The sequence below is a fragment of the Nicotiana tabacum genome, chromosome 5 (genome assembly GCF_000715075.1).
Source record: "Nicotiana tabacum cultivar K326 chromosome 5, ASM71507v2, whole genome shotgun sequence".
Lineage (NCBI taxonomy): Eukaryota > Viridiplantae > Streptophyta > Magnoliopsida > Solanales > Solanaceae > Nicotiana > Nicotiana tabacum.
In genome coordinates, this window is record NC_134084.1 from 139,161,850 (window position 1) to 139,187,174 (window position 25,325).

At 36.3% G+C, this 25,325-nt stretch overlaps 1 protein-coding gene across 6 annotated transcripts in view; it reads left to right on the forward strand.

Annotated features, from left to right (window-relative positions):
- Nucleotides 1-8,785: 8,785 nt before the first annotated feature.
- Nucleotides 8,786-25,325, forward strand: part of LOC107780392 (BTB/POZ domain-containing protein FBL11) — a 55,323-nt gene continuing 38,783 nt past the window's right edge. For 2 of the 6 annotated variants that reach the window (XM_075254129.1, XM_075254130.1), the window contains exons 1-11: nt 8,787-9,086; nt 9,173-9,223; nt 12,759-12,879; nt 18,055-18,196; nt 18,321-18,367; nt 19,635-19,723; nt 19,816-19,921; nt 20,797-20,833; nt 20,936-21,087; nt 21,857-22,406; nt 23,484-23,759. In XM_075254129.1, coding sequence (XP_075110230.1) covers nt 8,905-9,086; nt 9,173-9,223; nt 12,759-12,879; nt 18,055-18,196; nt 18,321-18,367; nt 19,635-19,723; nt 19,816-19,921; nt 20,797-20,833; nt 20,936-21,087; nt 21,857-22,406; nt 23,484-23,759 — 1,753 coding nt within the window. In that variant the 5' untranslated portion in view covers nt 8,787-8,904. The other 4 variants (XM_075254133.1, XM_075254131.1, XM_075254134.1 and 1 more) reach the window with 4 other exon arrangements.

Consider the following 25,325-nt stretch of genomic DNA (forward strand, 5'->3'; position numbering starts at 1 on the left):
ATATTTTATCTTTATATAAAAACGAAAATTACAAAAAAAAATAGTTCCATTAATATTTTGTAGCTATTTTAAATCTTGAAAAAATATTTAAAAAGATATAGTTTTGTTTAAATACTAGTCTTATTTTTGGTAGTTATTTTGTTTACATAGGACTAGTTAAGCAACGTGTTCCTATTTCTCGGGTCCGGGCAAAAGAATAATATTCGGGTTCAAACTACCCGGTTTTAGGCCTAATTTCGGACCTAGCCCATAATAAACCGAGTCCAGGACACATGGGGAACCCCACCGCGCGTGGGGAACATAAGCCTCGAACCCCACCACGCGTGGGGCTCATTTTTCTGGGCAAAGACTATACAAATACACGGACAAAACTTTGAAAGGAGGACTTTGGATTTTTGGAAGAAAACCAAAAAAAAATTCACTGTTCATGCTTCTTCTTCCTCCGTTTGAAGAAGCAAGAGAACCCTATTGTGAAAACAAAGAAAGCAGCCCAACTCCCCGTTGCCTTCCTCACCAGCGAACACCTCCGTTCGACGCCATAACCACCAACCAAACGACACCATAACCACCAGCTGACCCCTCCCCGTCACCTCCACGCCATAACCACCATAACCAACACCCAAACCCACCATTCCTCACGTCCCAAAACGCCATAACCACCATCGTTCCACCTCCCTCAACAACTCCATCACCACCATCAACAAACCACCATTGTTGTCCACCCCGGCTCCTCCCAACTCCGTCGACCACTGCCCACACTCCCAAACACCACCCCGTCACAACCCAACACCACGACCAACAGCTTCCCCCCCTCGTCGTCAACCTCCAGCCCAGTCCGTCACCTTCCACCGCGACCACGACCAACGACAACAACCCATCCAGTCGAACCCCAGGCCTCCTCCTCACCCCAGCCATGAACCAGCAGTAACGCCATTAGCGTTAGCATGCCCAGCTGCCGCCGTTTCTTCATTATCGTCGCGCAGACCGTCTGAGGTCGTCGTCGGGTTGTGCTCGTGGCTTCCGGTCTGATATCGTTGAGTTCGACATCGAGGTTCCGTCATTGGAGAGGTTTCCGATAGTTGTCGAGACAGTTTGGTTGTTGTTCTTGCTTCAAACAGGTGCATATACATTTCCAAACTTGTTATATTTGCTTAAATGGAATGAAATGATATGGATTTCCTATGCACTGTTTGTGTATCGGATTTGTTGAATGTCTCTTCCTTTGTTTCATTATTTTAAGTAGCTATTCCGCATTTTGTTTCTTCATACTAAGATTATTGTTATCTACATGCTTGTGTTAAGAGTTGTTTGTACGTATAGTAGTAATGTTAAAATCATAGGAGTAATTTTAATCCCACTGAAAAATATTCGTTTCATCAAATAAGTTTAATCTACAACCCATGACCTCGCAAAGTAGCAAAAAATGTAGTTATTTTAGCCTTGTCTCTTTTTCTAAAATAAATAAATAAATAAACAAAAAAAAAAGAGACTAGCTTCGCCAAAAAATAAAAATGTACAGATTGCGGAGCCTTCACAAAATATGTGTATTAAATACTTAGATTCTGGGACGGGCCGTTTAGCAAATTTCGCGGCCCTACCAAAAAATAATAATGCGCTAGTTGCTTTAGGCGCGCCTTTAATAATGTTATCTCCCTAAACTCGGGTGCACATTTATGTGACCCAAATCCAAATCTCAACGGAGTCGAAATATGTCTCTAGTCACGGGCACATTGATTGTGACGTGGCCCGAGATGCATGTCCATGACGTTGCAAATTCCTTTTAAAAAATAAGAATGAGATGAGCCTCGCCGAATAAAAACACAAATTGCGGGGCCCTCAGTAAATACTTGTTTAAAATTACTTAGAATTCAGGAGGGTCGTTTAGCGAATTTCACGGCCTCCGCAAAATAATAACGCGATAGTCTCTTTAAGCGCGTGTTTAATTAAATTACTTTCTTAAACTCGGGTGTGCATTTCATGCGACCCAAATCCAAATCCTAAAACATCAAATAAAATATGTTTCGGATTGTGGGTGCATTTCATGTGACACAGTCCAAAGATATGTTTTAAGCGATGTTCACATTCCTAAAAAATAATGATAATAAAGCGGTAAAAGATAAAATTTGCACATGGTTCATAATTGTATTAAAAATCAGATAAATAAGCCGAATATAACAGTTGAGCGACCGTGCTAGAACCACGGAACTCGGGAATGCCTAACACCTTCTCCCGGGTTAACAGAATTCCTTATCCGGATTTCTGGTACGCAGACTGTAATATGGAGTCATTCTTTTCCTCGATTCGGGATTAAAATTGGTGACTTGGGACACCCTAAATCTCCCAAGTGGCGACTCTGAAATAATTAAACCAATCCCGTCTCGATTTTCCTTTAATTGGAAAAACTCCCTCGCGCCCCCTCGGGTGCGGAAAAAGGAGGTGTGACAAGGCATAACATGGATAATTCCTAGAGAGGCTATCTACCGATAGGCACTGGAATTACTCTCAATAGGGAGGATTGTCCTAAAACACCTGAAGAGAGAGAACACATGAGTATGATCCCATACGCTAGTGTAGTGGGGGCTATCATGTATACCATGACATGTACACGTCCTGATGTGGTTTATGCACTTGGAGTGACTAGCCGATATCAGGCAAATCCTGGTGAGGAACATTGGAAGGTGGTGAAGACCATTCTTAAGTACTTAAGAATGACTAAAGACCAATTCCTCATCTATGGAGATTCTGAGTTGAAACTTGAAGGTCATACTGATGCAAGTTTCTCTTCAGATAGAGATGATAGTAAATCTACTTCTGGTTATGTATTCACCTTAAATGGTGGTGCGGTGAGTTGGAAAAGTTCCAAAAAAGCTACAGTAGCTGATTCAGTGACTGAAGCAGAATATATAGCAGCTAGTGAAGCTGCTAAGGAAGCTGTATGAATGAAAAAATTCTTAACTGAACTTGGTGTGGTTCCTTCAATAGAAGGTGCGGTTCGACTGTTGTGTGACAATACTGGAGCCATTGCCCAAGCAAAAGAACCAAGATCGCACCAAAAGTCCAAACACGTTCTGCGAAGGTATCACTTGATAAGAGAGATCATTGAACATGGAGATGTCGAGATTCAAAAGGTTGATGGAAAAGAAAATGCTGCAGACCCATTCACTAAAGCTCTTGGTGCAAAAGAGTTTGCCAAGCACAAGTGGAAATTGGGAATGAAGTACAAGAGCGATTGGCTATAGTGCAAGTGGGAGATTGTTAGAGATATAGTAGATATGCCCTAAATCCAATATCATATTTGATGATTTGAACATATTTTTGTGAACATTATTTGATATAAAAATATATGGCATCTGATATTCTTTTATCATAGTTATTATTAATTGTTTGATTAATTTGATAAGGTCCTTGATTAAATTTTGAGATTTTTCATCGTGATAGAGATCATGATAATGAGAGCAAAGTCTCTTACAATTTAATCTAAATTTGTTCTTGATCGTAGGATTATTAACTTGGACATTAGTAATCCGGTTAGACCAATATTTATGTGATCGTCTTTATGGGATAAAGATTAGTTGATCTCATTAACTAAATCACATAGATAGATGATGCATATAGAGATATGATTATTGAACCGACTCATTGGATAATTCCTAATGGTTAGAATTACCATAAACTGTCAATAGGATATTCTCTTGAAGAATATAATGTAAAAGTTTCTTTTGACCTGAGATCATCATAGTAATTGGCAAGTTATTTATTGTGCTTTGATACCAGACACCTATGGCCCTAGGGCGATAGTTGAAAGGATGTTGGGCATGATTAAATACTTGTAGAATTAGTGATGGATCAAGATGGAATCTATCAACTCTTGGTAATGAGTTTAAGCTCCGTGTTGTCATGAATTATAAACGACCAAATTAAGATCTTGGCCAGGGCAATTGAATGAAAAAAAGAAATGAGTTTCTTAGGTCATTCAATGGTCGATTGTATTTGACATGAACACATAGTTGGTCGTAGAATTTGACAGTTGAACCATATCCTAGGGTGATCCAGAGCTATAAGGACAGAAGGAATTGTTACATTAATCTTCCACTGGTTCTTGAGAGTAAATTGTATACTTCATTCTATCCGGTCGTTAAGGAGTATTGCTAGACGCCACCCTTGATTAGTATATTGATGTGATCAATTTACTACCGGTTTAGTATTGAACCTATGGGGTCGCAAACTTACGAGTGTTCTGATCTTTGCTAAATGATTAATTAACTTATTATTTGATAATTAAATTAATGAATTTAATTAATCAAATAAATTTAGTTACTAGTCCAAAAGAAATATTATTATATTTTTTGCTAGCACAAAGGATATAATAAATATTATGAACAAATTGAAGTTTTCTATTTGGAATAGAAAATTAAATTACAAATTGCATTCCCATTTGATATGGAATTTGTATTTTCTTTAATAGGAAAATCTTGCAAATTGAAAAAGTCCATAAAGGATGCATTCAAGAAAATTCAAATAAGTCTTTAAATTCCTAAAAAGCACGGCAATTTGCATTCCCATTTGATATGGAATTTGTATTTTCTTTAGTAGGAAAATCTTACAAATTGAAAAAGTCCATAAAAAATGCATTCAAGAAAATACTAATCCAATTTTGAATTGGATTAGCAAAATTTTCAAAGTCCAATACGTCGTCTACCTATAAGAATGGATTATGATTTTTTAATATAAAACTCATTGAACGTCGCCTACCTATGAGAATGGATTATATTTTTTTTAATATAAAATTATTGAAAAGTCCAATTGGAATAAGAAATTCCTAAAAGGATGTGTCGGCCTACAAATCTCATTTAGAATGAGATTGAATTTTCCATCCATAATTCCAATTTTTGGAATTGACTTTGAAAAGAAGAAAAGTAACAACGCCTCTAAACTTTTCCTTGTCCTATTGGGACAGTGTTGCAAGATCATTGATCACGCCCAACTATACCTTATAAAAAGGACAATGCGGACGTTGCAAATATAATCCGGTTTACAAGTCCGGAGTCGAATCCCACAGAGAGTTAACCTATCAATCACAATCTTTAGACCCACTAAACTCTTCAGAACCAGCTTCCCAAATGTTTGAATCACAAGTTGATGGTTTCTTTAGTAACTAAGATTGCAAGTAAATTAAACAGGTTGTAAACTAAAACGCTAAGGTTGTAAACAATGATGAGATAAAGCTAAGGTAAAGATTTCCCCTATTGATGGAATCCCTTATGTTTATGCTTCATACAAATGTACCAACACTTCTCTATCAATCATGAACGCTCGTCTTACCATAAATCTCTCCTGAGTAATCACAGAAATATACTATTGCACTCTTCCGAGATACACTAGCTAGCTTTAATTAACACAGTTCACTTAAGATTGCACCCAAAGCTTCGTTATCCCTAATCCCGCCTTTAAACCCGCAGTTATAGATTCCTCTTATACTTTAGGAGTGATGTTATTCAACAATAACCTAAATATACACTCTCTCCCGAGTTATGCACACTAAATAGGCACAACTAATTGAGGATCCTGTCAATTAACTACAACAAGAACATAGTTGAATAAATAAAGATTGAAACTAGCAATTTGTATTCACATAAACAAGAAGTTCATCCCCCAATAGGTTCCATTAAAACCTTAGACAAAAGATTTAGCTACTCATAACTATGGGTAAATAAACTAAAACAATATTCATCATAAAACTTGCAAGAAAAATAAAGAGAAGAAGAAACCAAGATGTTTTGGGTGATCTCTCACACTTGTTCTTCTTCCAAAAATACTCTCCAAAACAATACATGCCTCTCTTGGGCGGAGTCTAGTGTTTAAAATAGGGTTTTGGGCTAAAAATCCCGTGTTTGCACTTTTCTTGCGCCTGCCGCGGTTCTGCCGCGGTCGTGGTGGAACCGCGGCCAAACAGCTCCTCTGAATCTTCTTCTGTCCGCGAGCATCCTTCACCGCGGTTCTGCCGCGGTCGCGGTGGAACCGCGGCAGAGTCATTTTTCTGATTCTTCAGCCTGTTTTTGCGTGGTTCACTTGGGACATTTCACGGTTGGCCTCTCTTTCTTCATTTTTTTGATTCCAAAAGTGCTCCCTAGCCTTCCCTAGTCATATATAACCTGCAAATCATGAAAAACACTAATAAGAGCATTTTGTTATCACTTTTATTATTAAAACTATGCAAGAAGGCGGTTATTTAGGGTCTGAATATAGTTAAATTCACCTATTATCAACACCCCACACTTAAACCCTTGCTCGTCCAACACATGATGAAAAAAAAAGAAAAGGGACGGAAGTTCATGAGCTGCACAAATATTCAAGAGGTTATATATTTTTGACAAGGAAATTGTTTTCCTTGTTCCGTTCATTTGTAGGCTGAATCTTTGAGAAAGATTTCAGTACAAGTTTTTTTTTGTTCAATTTGTTCACGGGTTTCATTGATCAAAGAGTTGATAGCAAAGATCGGTCTCGATGTGGATACACATAGAGTCTTCGCACTATCGAAGAAATTTTGAAACGAGACTCTTTTCACCAGGTACGTCTTAGATCCGATCTTTGACATGTAAATAAATTTTAAACACGAAAAGATCTTCCTAGGATTGTTATTGTCTTCCGCTGCGTGTTACGAACACCTCTATGCAATCCTACCGTGGACACACATACAGTAGTTCGGCCAACACGGATCCAAGCCTTCAAGTAAAGCTTCCTTAACAGAATTCACGTTTACTGCATCTTAACCACAAAATCAACAACATGATCTACTACATGACTAATGTTAACAGAATGAGCAGTGTGTCACTGAAAGACAGATATCCCTCTATAAGCGGCATTTGCCAATATGTAATTGACTTATATACGAAGGAAAAAAAATCCGAGGAAGCAATGAATCACTCGAGGGACGAGCACGTTTATCTAGAGTTCGCTGCACATTTTAGATGACCTTCTAAACTAATAATATCGACAAACCATTCTAAACTACGAAGATCTCTTGGATCCTAAACTAATAATACGCGAAAAACAAAAAATAAAAAGAAAAATCAAACAAATATGCGACGAATTAATAATGTGAGTAATTATAACCCCTGCGTATGGCGTAAGTAAATTTCGCTTAACCGTCTTAACCTTTTGGGTTTTGGAAATTCACCTTGTGAATAGACAATGATCTCCTTAGTTTTAAATTAAAGGCAAAACATGAATTGGGTCATCATATGTACTTTTAAAATGTAAAAAATGACCTTTAATTAGTATGAATTATAACTTATATTTCTTATTTAAACCAATAGCACTGTATAGAAATTAAAATTCCGTACATATCTTTTTTCTCCTTTATTTTTTTCCTTTTAATTATAAAAAATTTCATGTTTTTTTTTTATGTGTAGAGCTTCAAATTTTAAAGATGTATTAATCCATTTTGTTATTTGCATTATTGCTCGTATTGAAGTTTTGCTACAACTAGTCATGTACAAAATTTATTTTGTTTTCATGTCATTCTTACATATACATAGTTTTAGTTATTTTTAGAACTATCTCATTGACAATAATTTTGAATATTAATATGGTGACATGATATTGATTTTTTTGAAAACCACCTAAAGTGTTTATTTAAAGGTATTTTCTATTTCCGGCTAAAGATGTAATGTATTATTTCCTTACCTCAAATATTATGGCAGTCTAAATAAATTTTTACTCATTTTTATAATATTATTAGGTACTTTTAGGTAATTATTATTTTGAAAAGAAAAACGTATAATATTTCATCATAATAACGGTCATTTTTGACATTTGAAGAAGGTATTGTTTTTAAATTTAAGAAATTAAGAGATTAAAGTGAAATTTACTTATTAGCCAAAAAAGAAGCTTCCGTTTGGCCATAAATTTTGTTAAGTGTTTTCCAAATTTTTTTTGGCAAAACCTGTTTGTTTATAGATTTTAACCATATTTTGGTAGATTTTGAAAACAAAATATTCAAATCCCAAAACTAGCTCTACATTTTTGGCAAAAGATATTACATTTGAGTTTTTTAACAATTTCAAAAAGTATCCAAACTTTTGTATTTTATAAAAAAAACTCACAATCTATTATGACCAACTAATCCACAAGCTAGTTACTATCCTTTTTTTTGGACCGATGGATCTTGTAATGTTATTGTAATTTGACAAATTGTGGTAGCTAGTGATTGTGTTATTGGCAGTTGATATTAAAATATCAAGTTATGATTTTAGGGTAGTGTATTATGTAATTCATTATAAAAATGATAATTTTGTACCAAACTTTATGTTCAGGACTATTGTTTGTGATAATGATAATAAATGACATTGATAAAGGTTTTGCATATACAGGATTAGCAAGTTTGTTGTTTCGTATTGTTGGGTATTTTTGATAGTTTATAGAACTTGTGAGTATAAGTCACATTTCATATATTTTTTTTAGAAAAAAGTGAAATATATTTTGAAAAATGATGTCCAAACGAATTTTCATATTCAAATCAAACTTTACTAAAATCAAATATTTTAAAATAAATTTAGAAATTTATAACCAAATACGGGTGAAATTTACTATAATATTTTAAAGGTTCAGATTTCAAATTTAGAGGGTGTTTGGATTGGCTTATAAAAAGTTAAAGTAGTTTTTAAGCTAAAAGTCAAAATCAATAAGTTATTATACCCAAATTTTGATTTTTGCCTTATTTTTATCCTACTTTTTATGTTTAAAAGTAATAAAGCACTTTTTATCGTTATTAAATAATACACAAACTAAAAAACTGCTCAGAAACCAATAAGCCCATCCAAACATCCTCCAATTCTCCTCATTCTTGCACTCCACTCAAGACTGAAGCTGAACTACCTAAATCTGGCGACACAAACTTCCGGTATGGAGTCCAACGTCGATGCAACAGACGGCGAGACTGTAATTCTCAACTGCATCGACCCCAACGCCTCCAGTCTACACGAAGATAACGAAGAGATTGTCATTTCAACAGTTGAAGTCAGTCAATGGGACTTATCATCACTTGCTCATCGCCCAATCATTAAAATTAAAGCTAATCGGCAAAGGTAAATTACCTTTTTTTAAACCTTCGACATTTGTAAAAAAGTGTTTCCTTTTTGCTTTTCGTTTTACTTGATTTTTGAACTTGCAGGCTCGTTCAGCAGTCGTCATATTTTCACGGTCTATTGTGTGGAAGCTTTAGGTATAATTTTTTTAATTCATCTTTAGTTATTTCTTATTCCTAACATGGTAAATAAATATTCGACTATTAAGTACAAAATCTGATCTTAATTTTTTGTGGAATTTTAAGGGGCATGACAATATGAATATGGTCAATAACTCTACCCCTCAAGTTGGAGCGTATAGATCATGAGCTCCGAACTTGCTATACATAAATGTGATCCTCGGGGTTCATAATTCATTTGTAAATAGTGGTGACTGAGTGAGGAATGTGTTTTGTCGCGGATAAAGTGATAATCAATCTCAATATATTTTGTCCTCTTATAGAATACTGGTTTAGATGCGTTGTTATCACATCGTGATTGTGACAAATTGAAATTCATTTGAATTAACTCAAATATGTGGTTTAACCGCATAAGCTCGTGTGTTGTTAGGACCATAGCTTTATATGCAACTTCTACACTTGATCTAGTAGCCACATTTTGCTTGTTATTTGTCCAAGAGACCAGGTTTCTATCACTCAAAACAAAGTATCAAGATGTAGGTCGTTATCTGATGGAGATCCAACCCTATATTCATTTGCAAACCTGAAAATTTTACTAATTCCTCGATCTTGTAGAGTATTCCTTGTCCTAGATTACTCTTGAATCATATCAAAGGATGTGTACCACTATATATTTTTTTTTTTGATAAGGTAAAGGTTTCATTAAAGGAGTACCAAGAAGGTACCCAAAAAGTTACAAGTTACAGCATAGCTGCATCAGTTACATTCCCAAAACACCTATAAAATCCATAAACTGATCTAAGTTTTCAACCATATTTCTTTTACACCAGAAAGACATTTTTTGAAGGCAACTATTCTTTACAAAAGCTAGGCGATTTCTTTGGTTCTCAAAACATCTCTTATTCCGTTCAACCAAATGGTCCAAAAGTTGCAGAGGGGTATAATCTTCCAAATTTTTTCCAGATCTTTCCTGACTTTCTGGTATTGCCAACATAGCAGTAGGTCTTTCACATTCCTTGGCATCACCCAATGAACTCCACTCATGCTCAGAAAAAGATTCCAAATTTGTTGTATTTGGCTACAATGCAAAAAAGATGTTCCAACGAGTCTTGGGAACTTTCACAAAAAAAACATCTGCTGCACAAAGGTATTCCTCTTCTCTGTAACATCTCTTGAGTTAAACATGCCCGCCAAGCTACAATCCATCCAAAACAAGCAACTTTAAGAGGTGCTAAAGACCTCCACAACATTCTCCATGGCCAATTTAAATCCCGGTGACCTATTTGCTTCTGCAGTAGTCTATAGCAACTCTTTACTGAAAATTTGCCATCCTTACCATCAATCCAAATTTGGGAATCCATGCTGTTTGCATCGAGGATCACGAGTTCCAAAAAATATAAAAGCTGACAAATTTCATCAACCTTCCAATCATTGAAGTTTCTTCTGAAATTAAATTTCCACTCCTGCCCTGTATAACAGTCTGCTATTGTACAATTTTTGTTACTTATTAAACTATACAGTGTAGGAAATCTATTCATCAGCTTCTCTTCTCCCAACCAAACGTCTGTCCAGATTCTACTACCATCACCAACTTTCAATGCAATGAACTTCTGAAATTCAGGCCACAACTTGATTATTTGCGTCCATACTCCAATTCGTGAAGGCGCAGAAATTGCACCAGGTGTTCAGAACTCATTTCTACCATATCTAGCGTACCACTATATCTCATTAACTATCACAAGTGCCTTGAAAAAACTGACTGATAATATTGACAATAACGCAATATCTAGACAGTGCTAAGATAATTCAGCTTACCAATCTTAAGACTCCTCAGCCTTGAAGTTGCTTGACTTTTGGATGTATAGGTGAGTCGATTGGTCGATAGTTAGGCATACCGGTTTTGCCCAATATAGCCAGAGCAAATTTCCTCTATAGAGAGAGACAAATGAATTGGACTAACCAACCTTTATCCCCAACAAGTACGTACGTTATTCCAAATTTTTAGTATGGAGGTAAGTGAGAGATGTTATTTTATTACCTAAATACTTACTGTCGTCTCCAGTAACAATTTATCATCCACATATATGGCAAGGTAGAGACATCAAATCTGCATAGAGTGTCGATGTAAAATGGAATGATCTGACTAGATACGGGCTAATCAAAATTGTTGAACTACAGCATCAAAACGTCCAAACCAAGCTCATGGACACTGGTCATATTGTCTGAGACTCTTGAATCAAGAAGTCGGCCAAAGGATGAAGATTGAGGTAGATATGTAGCTGAATTACCTTTATGTGTGAGGGAGATGGTAGACAAATATGTAGGGGCCTTAAATTTTAGGAATATGTTGCAATTGTCATTAGAAACCACAATTGACTGATCTCCTGAAGGGGCTTTCTATTTTTATTTGACGGTATATAATTTATGATTAGAAAAGAAGGAATAACTTGTCTCTGATATACTTTAAGGAGTGGATTTTGACAAAATCCAACTGAAAAATAGATCCAGCACGTCGAAAAATCAAAGGACCTTTTTTGTTCTTGTACTTGCTGGCATGTCATTGACTGTAATACTGACGTGGGCTAGCTGGACTATTGAGTGAACTAACTGAGTAATGATGTGGCGGCTGGCTAGGTTTACCATGGCGTTGGCTGAACCTAATGTGGTGCTAACATGGAACATTACATGAATAAAAGCTGGTGACTAGATGAATGCCCCGGCGAGTGATGGACTCTGTTGGAGCATGAGGGATCGTATGGTATGGCTTTTGACCAGTATCCTTTTTTGACCATCATGTTCATCACGACGAGATGAATCTCCAGGTGTAGTGGTTGATTGGATGAGACACAGATGAAAGATCTTGAAGCGACGGGCGTACACCATACTATTTTTGTCAGAAAACTCTTTTGGTGATTGAAAGCAACTCAAACTTCGATATTCCCTCCCCTTAGTTCTTACACCTTGTGAAGCACAAGAGAATTAAATGAATTTTCCTGTATTGACTATTGAGTGAATAATAATGTACAAGAATAACTTCATATATAGAAGTTTTAGAGTACGTATAATATGTAAACAATTATTTCCTTCTCCTAAAGCGATAACTAAATATTCTCCTATTCCTTATGTTTCATTTTATATGACAATGTTTGATGTGTGGAGTATAACTAATAAAGAGAGACTATTGACACAAGCTAAATATGTATACCATACCAAAATACCTTTATTCTTGTGGTTGTAAGAATGACATATCATGCTTATAAGAGAGTGCTTTAAAGGTAAAATGTGAGTGTTAGAATTAAAGAGTTGCCAGATATAGTAAGATGTCAATTTTTTGAAACGTACTAAAAAGGAAAGACTGTTATATGAAATATAATGGAGGGAATAATAATTATATAGAATATACTTAGAACATTATATGGAATGTTACAAGAGATAATGCGGATGAAGAACATTATAACGTAGTTACTTCTTTTTTTAAAATAAGTATTATAACGTAATTGCTTTCTTTTCTGAGATTACCTTACCTCTTAATTCTATGGTTTAACTGTTCCAGTGAATCTTGCTTCGACTCTATATCTATTCATTGGGACATGGAGTCGCTTTTGAGCATGTTGAGGTTTCTTTTTGGATGTTCATTGGACCTTACTTCAGAGAACTTCCTTCCGTTGTATGAGGTAAGAATTCCAATTGCCAATATATTTTCATCACTGAAGGTGTCAACAATTTCTTTTATCTGCTGAAGAGGTTTCACCGAATTTCTGATTTTCTGTTGGTCACCTGGAAACTTGTCAGAGTACTTTACCACTTTTTGTTAGCCTAGTAAGGTCATATTGCCTGCGGAGTAAGTAGTGCCCTTGTAGTGGATAAGAGTTCAGCATGCCTCTATTTTTTGGGGTTGGGAGGGTGGGGTTAAATGATGTAATTTATTCAATCAATCAAAACAGCACCTAGGAGGTATTGAATGTGTATCATTGCAAAAACTCAGTCTTCCATCGTAAATGTAGGGAACTGAGGAAATCTAATTTAGGGTCTAAATCATTCATTCAGCACGGCATACCAAAAATGTGCTGTGTTTGCATTGAGCTCAATGCTAGAGTATTCCAGGACAAAAGCATGCTCCAACTTTAGTTTGGGAAAGGTTCGTCTTTGCATCGCAATGTTGTAACCTAGTAGGATTTTTTCTGGGATAACGTTGACTTCCCTCCAAAGCAGTTACAAACTATGTTTCTCGGACTCCCCGTGCGAGTATCCGATATGGATGCTGATCTAGAGGTCGAATTCTTCCGCACATAAATTTTGATTCGGGGGCTATGGATCCGAGTGCAGATACGGAACAATAAATTTATATATTTCGATTAGTTAAAGTTATTGAACTAAAACTAATTAAAACTTAATTCTTTATAAACACCTAATATTTTTTTCATAAGATATCTCGTGTAATAGAAAAGCATTCTCATACATTACGTATAACAATGTCATATATATATTAAACATTGTTAGTGTCCCACATCGGTTGGGTGGGAGGCCATTTGTCTCCTTATATGTCCTTGAGCAATCCTCACCTATTAAGCTAACTTTTGGGGTTGAGTTATGCCCAAGGACCATTTAGCATGGTATAAGAGCCAGGCCCACCAAATAATCGTTTCACCATATGTGGCCCCCATATTATCTTGTCCACGCTCCAGTTGCTAAGCCTGGGCGTGTAGGGGTGTTAGTATCCCACATCGATGGGTGGGAGACATATTTGTTTCATTACATGGACTTGGACAATCCTCACCTAGCTAGCTTTTCGGGTATAGTTAGGTCCAAGATCCATTTCTTTATCATGGTATCAGAGCCGAGTCCCTGATATTGGGCCCCCAAGATAGATTGTTACACGCTCCAATTGACAGGTCTGAGCGTCGGGGGGAAGGGGGGATGGAATCCTACGTTAGAGATGAATGGGTTCCTTGGATTCTTTATATAGCTTGGGCAATCCACATCCTTTGAGGTAGCTTTTGGGGTTAAGTTACGCCCAAAGTCCATTTATCATGGTATCAGAGCCAGACCTATCTCAATTTATTATTATCGATGTTGGACCCCCATTTATGTTGTCCACAGTCCAGTTTGCAAGCCTGGGCGTGAGGTAGGGGGAGTGGGGGTGTTGAGTCATGTCCCATATTGGTGGGTAATGGGTGTTTTGGTCTCCTTGTATCGTCTTGGGCAATTCTTACCTCATGAGCTAGCTATCAAACCGAATACCCAATCAATCTACACTTTTTGGTCATAGCCTGTAGTTAAAGGAGTCCGAAATTTTTTTGATGCTTTTTGGATAAAAACACGTTTCTAATGCTAAAAAAAAAGTTACATAACTAGGTAAAACGCAGTACAGTACTGCGTTTCACTTATTAATTTGGGCCCAGCTATATTTTATTAAAGCAATTCGTAGTACTATACTGCGTTTATACTGCGAATTGCTTTAATAAAGTAAAGCCCCTTCTTCCTTGGACAACGACAGAACCGAGACTCCCCCATTAAAAAAATTTCGAGCACTGCTGGTCCCCCCCCTCCCCGCGTCAAAGTTTAAATTTTTTTTATGGGCCCCACCCGTCACCTAAAGAGCAAGGAGTGTAGGTCCCACACACAAGACAAGCTTTGGATTCCTTCTTTCGGGTGCAAAAATTCGATTTCAATCAAATTCAAAAAACTTAAATCGAGCTATTTCGATTTTGTTTATGTCGAAACTCGTTTAGTACATGTTTGTATTGTTTAATGTGTTTCCATGTTAATTTGTGTTATGTTTGTGTTTAAATTTGTATCTTATTTATACCCGGATTGATTTATTAGCTTTGGTACAAAAAAATGTTAAAATTTGATAAGTTATTTGTATTGTTAATGTTATGTTTTTATTTGGTTAAATAAAAAATTAATATTATTTATTTTGTTTGTTGTTCATATTTGTATTTTATGTTAGTTGTTTTTATATGTAATAGTGACCTTTTAGCGTAGTAACATAAATAGCCTTTTAGCGTAGTAAAATATAGAGCCTTTTAGTGTAGTAAAATATAGAGCCTTTTAGCGTAGTAAAATGTAGAACCTTTTAGCGTAGAGTCTATGTAGTTTAAGTATGTAGTAACTGCAAACTCTATCCAATTACACTTTAAAAAATTAATTATATAATTTATAACAATAAACTTACAAAAGTAACAAATTAATATATGTTGTAAAATTAACTCCAATATCGAGCCTGGAACCCATACATAATTATTCAGTCCAATTCAATAATTTTTAATTTAATTCCTTAAACTAACAAAATTCTAAAAATGTTGAAATTGACACGCATAATAATTAAGGATAACTCGGTGCTACCGGGCCTCAAAAATCAAGCCTGGAACACATACATAATTATTCAGTCCAATTTTAAACATAATTAATTATTTAATTTATTAAGCTAACAAAATTCTAAAAATGTTGAAATTGACACGCATAATAATTAAGGATAACTTGGTGCTACCGGGCCTCAAATATCGAGCCCGGAACCCATACATAATTATTCAGTCCAGTATTAAATATAATTAATTATTTAATTCCTTAAACTAACACACACAATTAATTTTGTTTAAATTATAGTAGACGACATGGACTTTCCTCCGCCTGCGCATCCTAGACCTGCCGAGGATCAGCTACTAGTGTTGCAGGGCGACCATAGGTCCTCCTTTGTATGGGAGGGACAGCTATCGATGCAGACTCTCCGCCCCAGGAGACCTGACGATTTGTGGGAGTTCATCGTGGAACATCCTTTCCATGCCGCGTAGTCGCGCGCGTACAGGCTACGGGCTTCTATACGATTTTTGAGCTTGGACGGATGCAGCTTGATTGGTCTCTCATCACAGCCTTGGTAGAGCGGTGGCGACCGGAGACGCACACTTTTCACTTGCCCACTGGAGAGGCCACCATCACGCCGGAGGATGTTCAGGTTTTGTACGGGCTGCGCGTAGATGGACGGGCCGTGGCACTGCCCTAATACATTAGATCCATGACGCGTGCACAATTTTTGGATATGATGGGGCAGTTTACTGGTTATAGACCTTAGGGTGACGCTGGGGGCAATCGCGTTGCTTTGTCAGCCATCATATGGCTGTTTTGCACAATTTTGTTAGCTTAATAAATTAAATAATTAATTATGTTTAAAATTGGACTGAATAATTATGTATGGGTTCCAGGCTTGATTTTTGAGGCCCGGTAGCACCGAATTATCCTTAATTATTATGCGTGTCAATTTCAACATTTTTAGAATTTTGTTAGTTTAAGGAATTAAATTAAAAATTATTGAATTGGACTGAATAATTATGTATGGGTTCCAGGCTCGATATTGGAGTTAATTTTACAACATATATTAATTTGTTACTTTTGTAAGTTTATTGTTATAAATTATATAATTAATTTTTTAAAGTGTAATTGGATAGAGTTTGCAGTTACTACATACTTAAACTACATAGACCCTACGCTAAAAGGTTCTACATTTTACTACGCTAAAAGGCTCTATATTTTACTACACTAAAAGGCTCTATATTTTACTACGCTAAAAGGCTATTTATGTTACTACGCTAAAAGGTCACTATTACATATAAAAACAACTAACATAAAATACAAATATGAACAACAAACAAAATAAATAATATTAATTTTTTATTTAACCAAATAAAAACATAACATTAACAATACAAATAATTTATCAAATTTTAACATTTTTTTGTACCAAAGCTAATAAATCAATCCGGGTATAAATAAGATACAAATTTAAACACAAACATAACACAAATTGACATGGAAACACATTAAACAATACAAACATGTACTAAACGAGTTTCGACATAAACAAAATCGAAATAGCTCGATTTAAGTTTTTTGAATTTGATTGAAATCGAATTTTTGCACCCGAAAGAAGGAATCCAAAGCTTGTCTTGTGTGTGGGACCTACACTCCTTGCTCTTTAGGTGACGGGTGGGGCCCATAATTTTTTTTTAAAACTTTGACGCGGGGGGAGGGGGGGACCAACAGTGCTCGAAATTTTTTTAATGGGGGAGTCTCGGTTCTGTCGTTGTCCAAGGAAGAAAGGGCTTTATTTTATTAAAGCAATTCGCAGTATAAACACAGTATAGTACTACGAATTGCTTTAATAAAATATAGCTGGGCCCAAATTAATAAGTGAAACGCAGTACTGTACTGCGTTTTAGTAAAACGCAATATAGTACTGCGAATTAGTTAAAAAAATATAATTTTTAAATAATACGCAGTACTATACTGCGTTTTACCTAGTTATGTAACTTTTTTTTTGTAGCATTAGAAACGTGTTTTTTGTCCAAAAAAGCATCAAAAAAGTTTCGGACTCTAACCAAATCCGGTATGGATCCCACACCCATACCCACACCCACACCCACACCCATGTTGTGTCGACACGGATGCGACGGGGATTTGAAGAGTCCGCAGCATAAGTTACAAACATGTTTATTTAAAGTTTCATTCTTTTTATATTCAGATTTTGTCAATTAAGGACATCTTGTCAATATTTCTCATTAATAATTCGAATCTTGATCTTTTTTCCCTTTCTCTTCCTCGGTGAGAGGGTAGAAAGGAGTGATATAAAGTTTAATCTTCTCTATGTCACGTTGGAAAGATGTTTAATTTTCTCTCTTTTGATGTTTTACCACAACTGAAGGTCTTTAGGTCTCTTTTGACTGGATAGTTGCTCTGCAAGTCTCTAACACATGATTAGATGCAATCTGTTGTTGTTTGTTCAATAATTTCTAATATCTGATCGTAGACATTTTTCTTGTTAAATCTCTGATCTTGCACACTTATTGCGTCAGGCTGCATTATTTTTTGGAGTGGAAAAGCTTCTTTTGGTTTGTCGAAGTTGGCTGAACTATGTAATATCAGAAGGCAGGATTTGGCCTCCTCCATTGCATTTAGAAGATTTGATCCATATCTGGGAGTATGGTAGAGAGAATGGTAACAATGTCTTTTATTTTTGGTTACTGGAAAAATGATAATTGCAGCATATTGCTCTTCATATTACATTTTTAATGTGATACCATGGGTTGTCTCTTATAGATTAACATGGGATATCATGCAGCAACTGATTTTATTCCACAATTGACTGATTGTCTGGCGAGGAACTTTGTAAGTGCTTAAATTGTACTTTGTTCTGTTGTTGAATGTTTTCTTGAATTCATTAGTTTGATTCAAATGCATATATACACAGCATGCCTCTATAGGATGGTTGATTAAACCGTACTGCACATCCTTTAATGTTTCTTTGTCCATCCCTTCTCTTCCTTGATTTCGCTCCTTCTCCAGCCTCATTTTTCTTCTCCTCCATCCAGTTGCTATCTCTTTTCCATTTCCTTCATGCTTCTTTCTTCTCTTTCCCATTGGCAACTTCCATAAAGACAAGTTGCAAAAGATTTTGCAACAATTTTGCTGTTTAGTTGCAGAACTCACTTGATGTAATGATCAGGTCAATGGTGTTCTCATTTTTTGACAAGTTATCTGGAAGCACTAATATCGCATGTGGTTAGGATTAGATGAAATGTGAATTTTGAGACAGTTGTTACCAAGAAAAATTTTCAGCATAGTAACTGCAACAGATTTGTCTTTCTGAGGGGTCTTTGATAATGGAAGAGGTTCTATTCATGTTCTTGTTTTGAGACTATTGTAAGCCGGTGAGAGAATGTTGTTTTGTTACTTTTTGTTAAAAATATATCTCTCGACAAGAGGGGTTGCTCTGATGGTAAGCAACCCCCACTTCCAACCAAGAGGTTGTGAGTTCGAGTCTCCCCAAGAGCAAGGTGGGAAGTTCTTGGAGGGAAGGATGCCGGGGGTCTATTTGGAAACAACCTCTCTACCCCAGGGTAGGGGTAAGGTCTGCGTACACACTACCCTCCCCAAACCCCACTAAGTGGGATTATACTGGGTTGTTGTTGTTAAAAATATATCTCTCAAAATGTTTTTAGGGAAAGAACCATTTTTTAAAAGAAATAGACAAAATGTGCACACTTGCTTTGAAAACCATCCTTTTCTCCACACCCTTACTACTCCACCACCTGCCAATTTACCTACTCACTCTTTGTTAGTCACTTCGCATTTGTTTTAAAGAAATTTTCATGCCATTAGATCTGCTTCAGTTTTTCAGTCTTTTTTTATTTTTTTTATGTCAGTTCTTCCAAAACAACAAAAAATGTATTACTTTGAAATATTAGCAGGAACATTTCTAGCTACCAAACAACCCCAGGAGCAGTTGCAGTGATTTACCAAAATAAGCCAGTGAAAACATGTTGTCCTTCATATTAGTTTTAAGTATTTTGAATTTTAAGTTGCGATGTCACATCACAGGATCTTTTCTAGTCTCCATCAACTGTTTCAGATGTAATTTTCTTTCTTACTGCAGATATGGATGACTTCTTGCGACTCCTTTCACAATGTCCCTTTTGAATTGTTGCTTTCCTGTGTAAAGCATCCTTGTTTGACAGTAGACAGGTTGGTACTCTCTTTATCTATTAAAATAAAGGGTTGCCTGATGCAATGTCTTATTTCAACTGCAATACTGATTCCATGGTGACTTTTCACAGCGAGAAACATCTTTGTGATTCTATTCTACTGTGGCTTGCTGCCAACACCATCCCATATGATCTTTTGAACTCCACTGGGGATGCTCGCCTTGAAATTTTCACAGAGGTATAAGATACTGGAGGGATTGAGTTCAATCACATGATATTTTCAATTGAATTTTGTCTGTCTTTGTGTGTATCGAGAGAGGCTTGGGGGGGGGGGGGGGCAATTTCTCAGGGTATTCTTTCAGAATTGAGGAAAACTGGAACTAGTCATGCACGGGTGCATGCTAAAGTGCGACCGCATTAGCAAATCAGGTTTAACCATCTGTGTAAGGAGGACATGTAAGAATAGTCTAGCTTACTTGGTGAGGTTAGTAATCAACGCTGATTTGGACTTTTGCATTATAAGATCCCGGAAGTGTATATCCTTAATTAAAAAGGAGGATTCAGGAAGTTATTTTTTTAAAACAGGCAAGAAGATTTGGGAAGTGGATATTCTTTTTCTCTTTTAACAAAATAATAGTGTTTTTTCCTCTTTGTTTTTGTTGTTTTATGACATCTCATATGCGTGACTCTTATCTTAGTTGATGACATGCCTTTTTAACCGATTTTGAACCTCACACTCAATCTTCTTGTAGAAAAGAGTATGGAGCAGCTGGTGCTCAGTTGTTTGGTTTTCTTTGCATATCTGATTTACGTAATAATATTACAGGTGCATTGATCTCAGTCCTAGTCTTCCAGTTGACAAAGTGGTCCAGTTTGATAATTAACGAATATATTATATATGGAAGGTATTAATGTGAAATGAAACTCACGAGCAACTGAATCCCTTTTAGGTTAAAGGAAATTTTTGCCACTATTGCTTGAAAAATTAAACATCTAAAAGCTACAAGCTGAAGGCCTATGATTCTTGCACAGATATCTCTGCTATGTATGCATTTGAATCCTCTCTTGATTACACTGAGTAATTTATGTGACCTTCATTGTCTTTCTGAACAGATCCGCACTAGCCTTTTGTCATTGCCATTTGCTGCGGGTATGACCAGCCCTTTAAGTTGTTATTTTCAAAGCACTAATGCTCAAGTGTTATGTATCATCTGATCATTTCCGTATTTTTTTTTTTTTTTTGTCATTTCAGGGAAACGGAGATGCCCCCTCTTCTCAAAGTTTGCAGAAAGAAGCGTGGATGCTATTCTTAGTTTAGCGACCTCCTCTTCCTTTAGCTTAGCAAACATTCTTGGAGGTGGTGACTTTAGTCAGCTCAGAATCCGCTTGACTGAATGTACTAAGGTTTACATTTAGCAGCACCTTTCAGTTCTTGTGGATTTTGGCTTTCATTTTCTATTTTAGTTGGCAGAACAATATAATCAGTGTAACACCTCATGGTTTTCTTCTTTATCCCTTTAGAATGCTTGAAGTTTTGGGACTAAAGTGGCAAGTCTGACCACTTAATTATGAAAGTCATTTCACCAAAAAAAATTTAAATGCATTTTTTAAGGTGTTGTTATTATCTAGAAGCAAAAGGAAAACAAAAGAAAAAGAAAATCAAGGAGTATTTATAATTTAATCTAAACCTAGACATATTGAGAGGTGGAGTTTCTTCATTATGATAGCTTAACTTTGTTGCCGTTGTTTCTTCACTCACTCTGATGGTATTATGCTAATAATTGAAATGGGAAATGATTCTGCTTATAGTTTTCACTTCATCATATCTGTTCTTGGAGACTTTCCAAGAATTGAACTTGCTAGAACTTTGGGGATGATTTCTAAATGTAACTTTCTCCCTTTAATCACTTGTTGGAAACTAAAAGATTTAACACATCAAACATCATCAAGAACATGCTTGCTTGCTTGATATACAATATTACTTAACAGTGTCAAAGTGAAGATATATTTTTGAAGTTTACCTCTTTTACTGGAAATGTAGTTGTGAAATTTCATATAATGTAATTAACACTTACAACCATTTTCATTGCTTGGTTTCTTTTTTTTTTCCTTTTCTGAATTTACTGTTACCAATCTAAAAAGAAATTCTTTTTTTCCTGAATCTCCTCTGTAGATATTGGACCTTTCCGGCTGCCCACAAATTAGCCTGCCTCTTCTTCTCCTGTCCATGCTTCCTTTTTCCTATAGTGTGGACACAATGCTGACAAAGAAGCTTAATCAGCTGCCCCTCAAACTTGAGCGCTTTAATATGGATGTATCTCGGATTCCGTGGGAAACTTTTCCTGTTTTGACTTTTGAAGCAGTGGAAGTGGTGGACGTTTCAAATTGTCCGATGCTACATCTTGAGGCTGCCATTGAGTGCTTTTCCAAGTCATTTCCATCCCTAACAACATTGAAAGCAGCTTATACTTCGAACTTCAGAACAATGAAGTTGTACCAATTGTTACAGAGATGCCCACTACTCTCAAACATCGATCTAACAGTGGAAAGTAATCCTGTGATACCAGCAAAGGTGTCAGTTATATCTTCATTCCCTGTTGTAAAGCTGCAGATATCAACATCTTCCAATGAAGAGACATGCCCTGCTGTACCAACGTTTCATTTTTCTAGGCGGCTCTCAAATATTACAAATCTCATATTGGAGGGTCGAACAGATATTTATGGTATGATATTTGTAGTCTAAAACACCTTCCCACTACCAAAGAAAAGGAAAAGTCTCATTCCGAGAAATCGTTTATTAGTTTCTGGCCCTTAAGATGAAACTTTTCAAAGAGACTAGTATTTTTCCTGCTGTACTTGATTCTTGGTGAAAGGGTATGAGCCTTAAAGCATTTTTTGGTTAAGAAAAGAATGCTAGGGAGGATGCCCCAAAATTAATACTTGATGTCTTTTTTTCCGTTTTGCTATTTAAAATATTACTTGATGTCTCAGATAGCTTATATCCTGAAGGGGAAGGGAGGAACACTACAAAATCATGCAATCTATACCATTGAATAGGGGTGACAAAATGGTTCAAAGAAAATAGTTAACCGCCTATATTATCCATTAAAAATGGGTTGAATAATGAACTATTTAAAAACGGGTCAAATATGGATAAGAACCATATTATCCATTTAGAAAATGGATAACCAATGGGTCTAACTTTTATATTTGTAAAGCCTCAAATTGGGAGTTCCTCAAGTTAAGGAGACTAAGAATTCTCCCAAAAGTGATTATATGTAAGAAGTCATGGATAATATGGGAACCATATTATCCGCCGGTTAACCCGTTTTTTATCCGTATTAAATATGGGCCGGGTCGGATAATTTACCCGTTTTTTCATTACCCGTTTTCAACCCGAACCATATCCGACCCGACCCACATGTTTGCCACTCCTACGGCATTGAACAACCAGACTCAAAAGACTAAAAGAAAAGAACAGTATGAAACAGAACTACTGCTGCTGGTACCCAAAGGATTGATTTATGTTGTGTGGTTCCTTTGCTTTTTCCAAAATTCTAGCTATGTAATGTGAATACTGTTTTTAGCTTTTATGTTGTGTTTTGTAAGTGAGACCACTTCCATTTTCTCATGCATATACATAGTTTGGGGATCTCATCTATATGTAGTCTTGGAATCTCGTCTGTACTCTTCTCAAGCTGTTAGAAAATGCTTATTGCAAATTCAGCTTTCATGTGTACTCTTAATAGTATGATGCTCTCTGCATTGACCTAACATTGCTTCTCTTTGATATTCTCCAGATTCGGATCTCCACAATATTGCAGAGTGCTGCCCTTCCTTGTGTTGTATTAACCTCAATGTGTGTACTTCCATAACGGATTCTGGAATATCCGTTATATTGCTGAAATGTGTTGGCCTACATTCAATCTTCGCTTGTGATACTTTCTTTGCACACAATTGTGTTCTGTCACTTTGTCGCGATATCTCCAGATTTGACGGTGTGGCAATGAAAATGGAAAAGAACACCAATTCATTAGCTTACAAACTTCAAATTCTGCATATAGGAGGCTGCAAAGGTGAGCAATGTTCTGGCTTTTGTTTTCTGCCTCGTGTACTCCATGTTAAAGTTCGTTAACAGAACTAAAGGTTGCATTGTAGAACTTTTGATTTGAAAATATGGTTAGCAGTTACTGCTTTGCATCTTCCAATGTGACTGTTGATAAATTTTAGTTCATTGTGGATACAAGAACTCCTTTTTCCAAAATAAAACTGCGAGCTTGAAATGCTAGTCTTTCTGAAATCACAAAAGTAAGGATTTAGTGGAGGATGCTGCATGTTTTAGTTTCCACCTGAATCTCAGTCGAAAACAATTTAAAACTCAATTAATGTATTGATAACTTAAAAAGTTTTTCTTTTTGAATGATGAGAGTTGAAACTTACATTTGAATCATTGCACCGATGACAAACAAAATTCTTGCTCAAGTGCATTCAAGAGAGCAATTTTTGACTGATGGAATCTCATGTAAAGTCATGACTCAAGCGATTGACATTTTCTTTCACTACTCTCCCTTGTTGAATTGGTTGCTGTTAGATATGTACATAATGTAGTCTTGTCCCACATTGGAATAGGAGTAGTATGTCCTTGTATAGTATAGCTATAAATAAGGACCTCTTGTATTGTATTGAACACACAATATCAATATATCATATTTTCTCCCGTGCCTTCTCACATGGTATCAGAGCTATCGTGAGAGATTTATCGCTGTGCATAAATTCCAGCGATTCCGGGAAGTGAAATCAGTCACCGGAACCCTTTTTTCCGGCGATTTTTTTCGTTGTTTTGCGTCTGCTTTGCCTCGGTCAGTGTTGTGCAAAATCCAACACTACCACAAGAGTAGTCACTGCCCCGTGACCAAACCCCAGTGAAAATCTCCGGCGGTACTTTAGCTGTCGGAAGAAACTTTTCCGGCGAAGTTCCGACGTCGCATGGGCTACCTTGCGGCCATTTTTTGGCGACGACTCTTCAGGATAGATTGTTCCCCTTGCAATTCCGAGCCTACCCATCCAGGTTACACCAAATTCCGATCACTTTTATATTTTTCTGACGTGAACAGTGATTTCAGAAGTGGACTGCCGGCCATTTTTTGAAAAAGTTCTTCAGAACAGTTGGGTCATCTGGTAATTCGGATCCTACCCCTACTGTTTTTATTTTATTCCGACCACTTTGAATTTTTTCCGGCTGCTACAGTATTTCTGGCGTGAACAGTGTTTTCCACGCAGAACAATGTTAAGTTTCCGGCGCAGAAACAGTGTTTTCTTAACGATTTCTTCAGTTTTCCCAAAGGAGTTACTAATTTCCACTATTTCAAGTTAACCCTACTACTGTTAATTGTAGCGACATAGGAACCGATACTTCGAATAGTCGGATGGTTTCTTTAGCAGATTATTTTGAGTTTCTTCAGTACAAAGCAGGTAACCAGACATCTTCTGAGATAGCTTCCGTTGTTCAAATAGGTAATAACGTGACTTGTGTCTCTCAATCTTCATCCTTTGAGTCTTGGGTCATTGATTCAGGTGCATCGGATCATATTTTAGGTAACAAATCTCTTTTCACTACTATTTCATATTCTCAATCTCTTCCA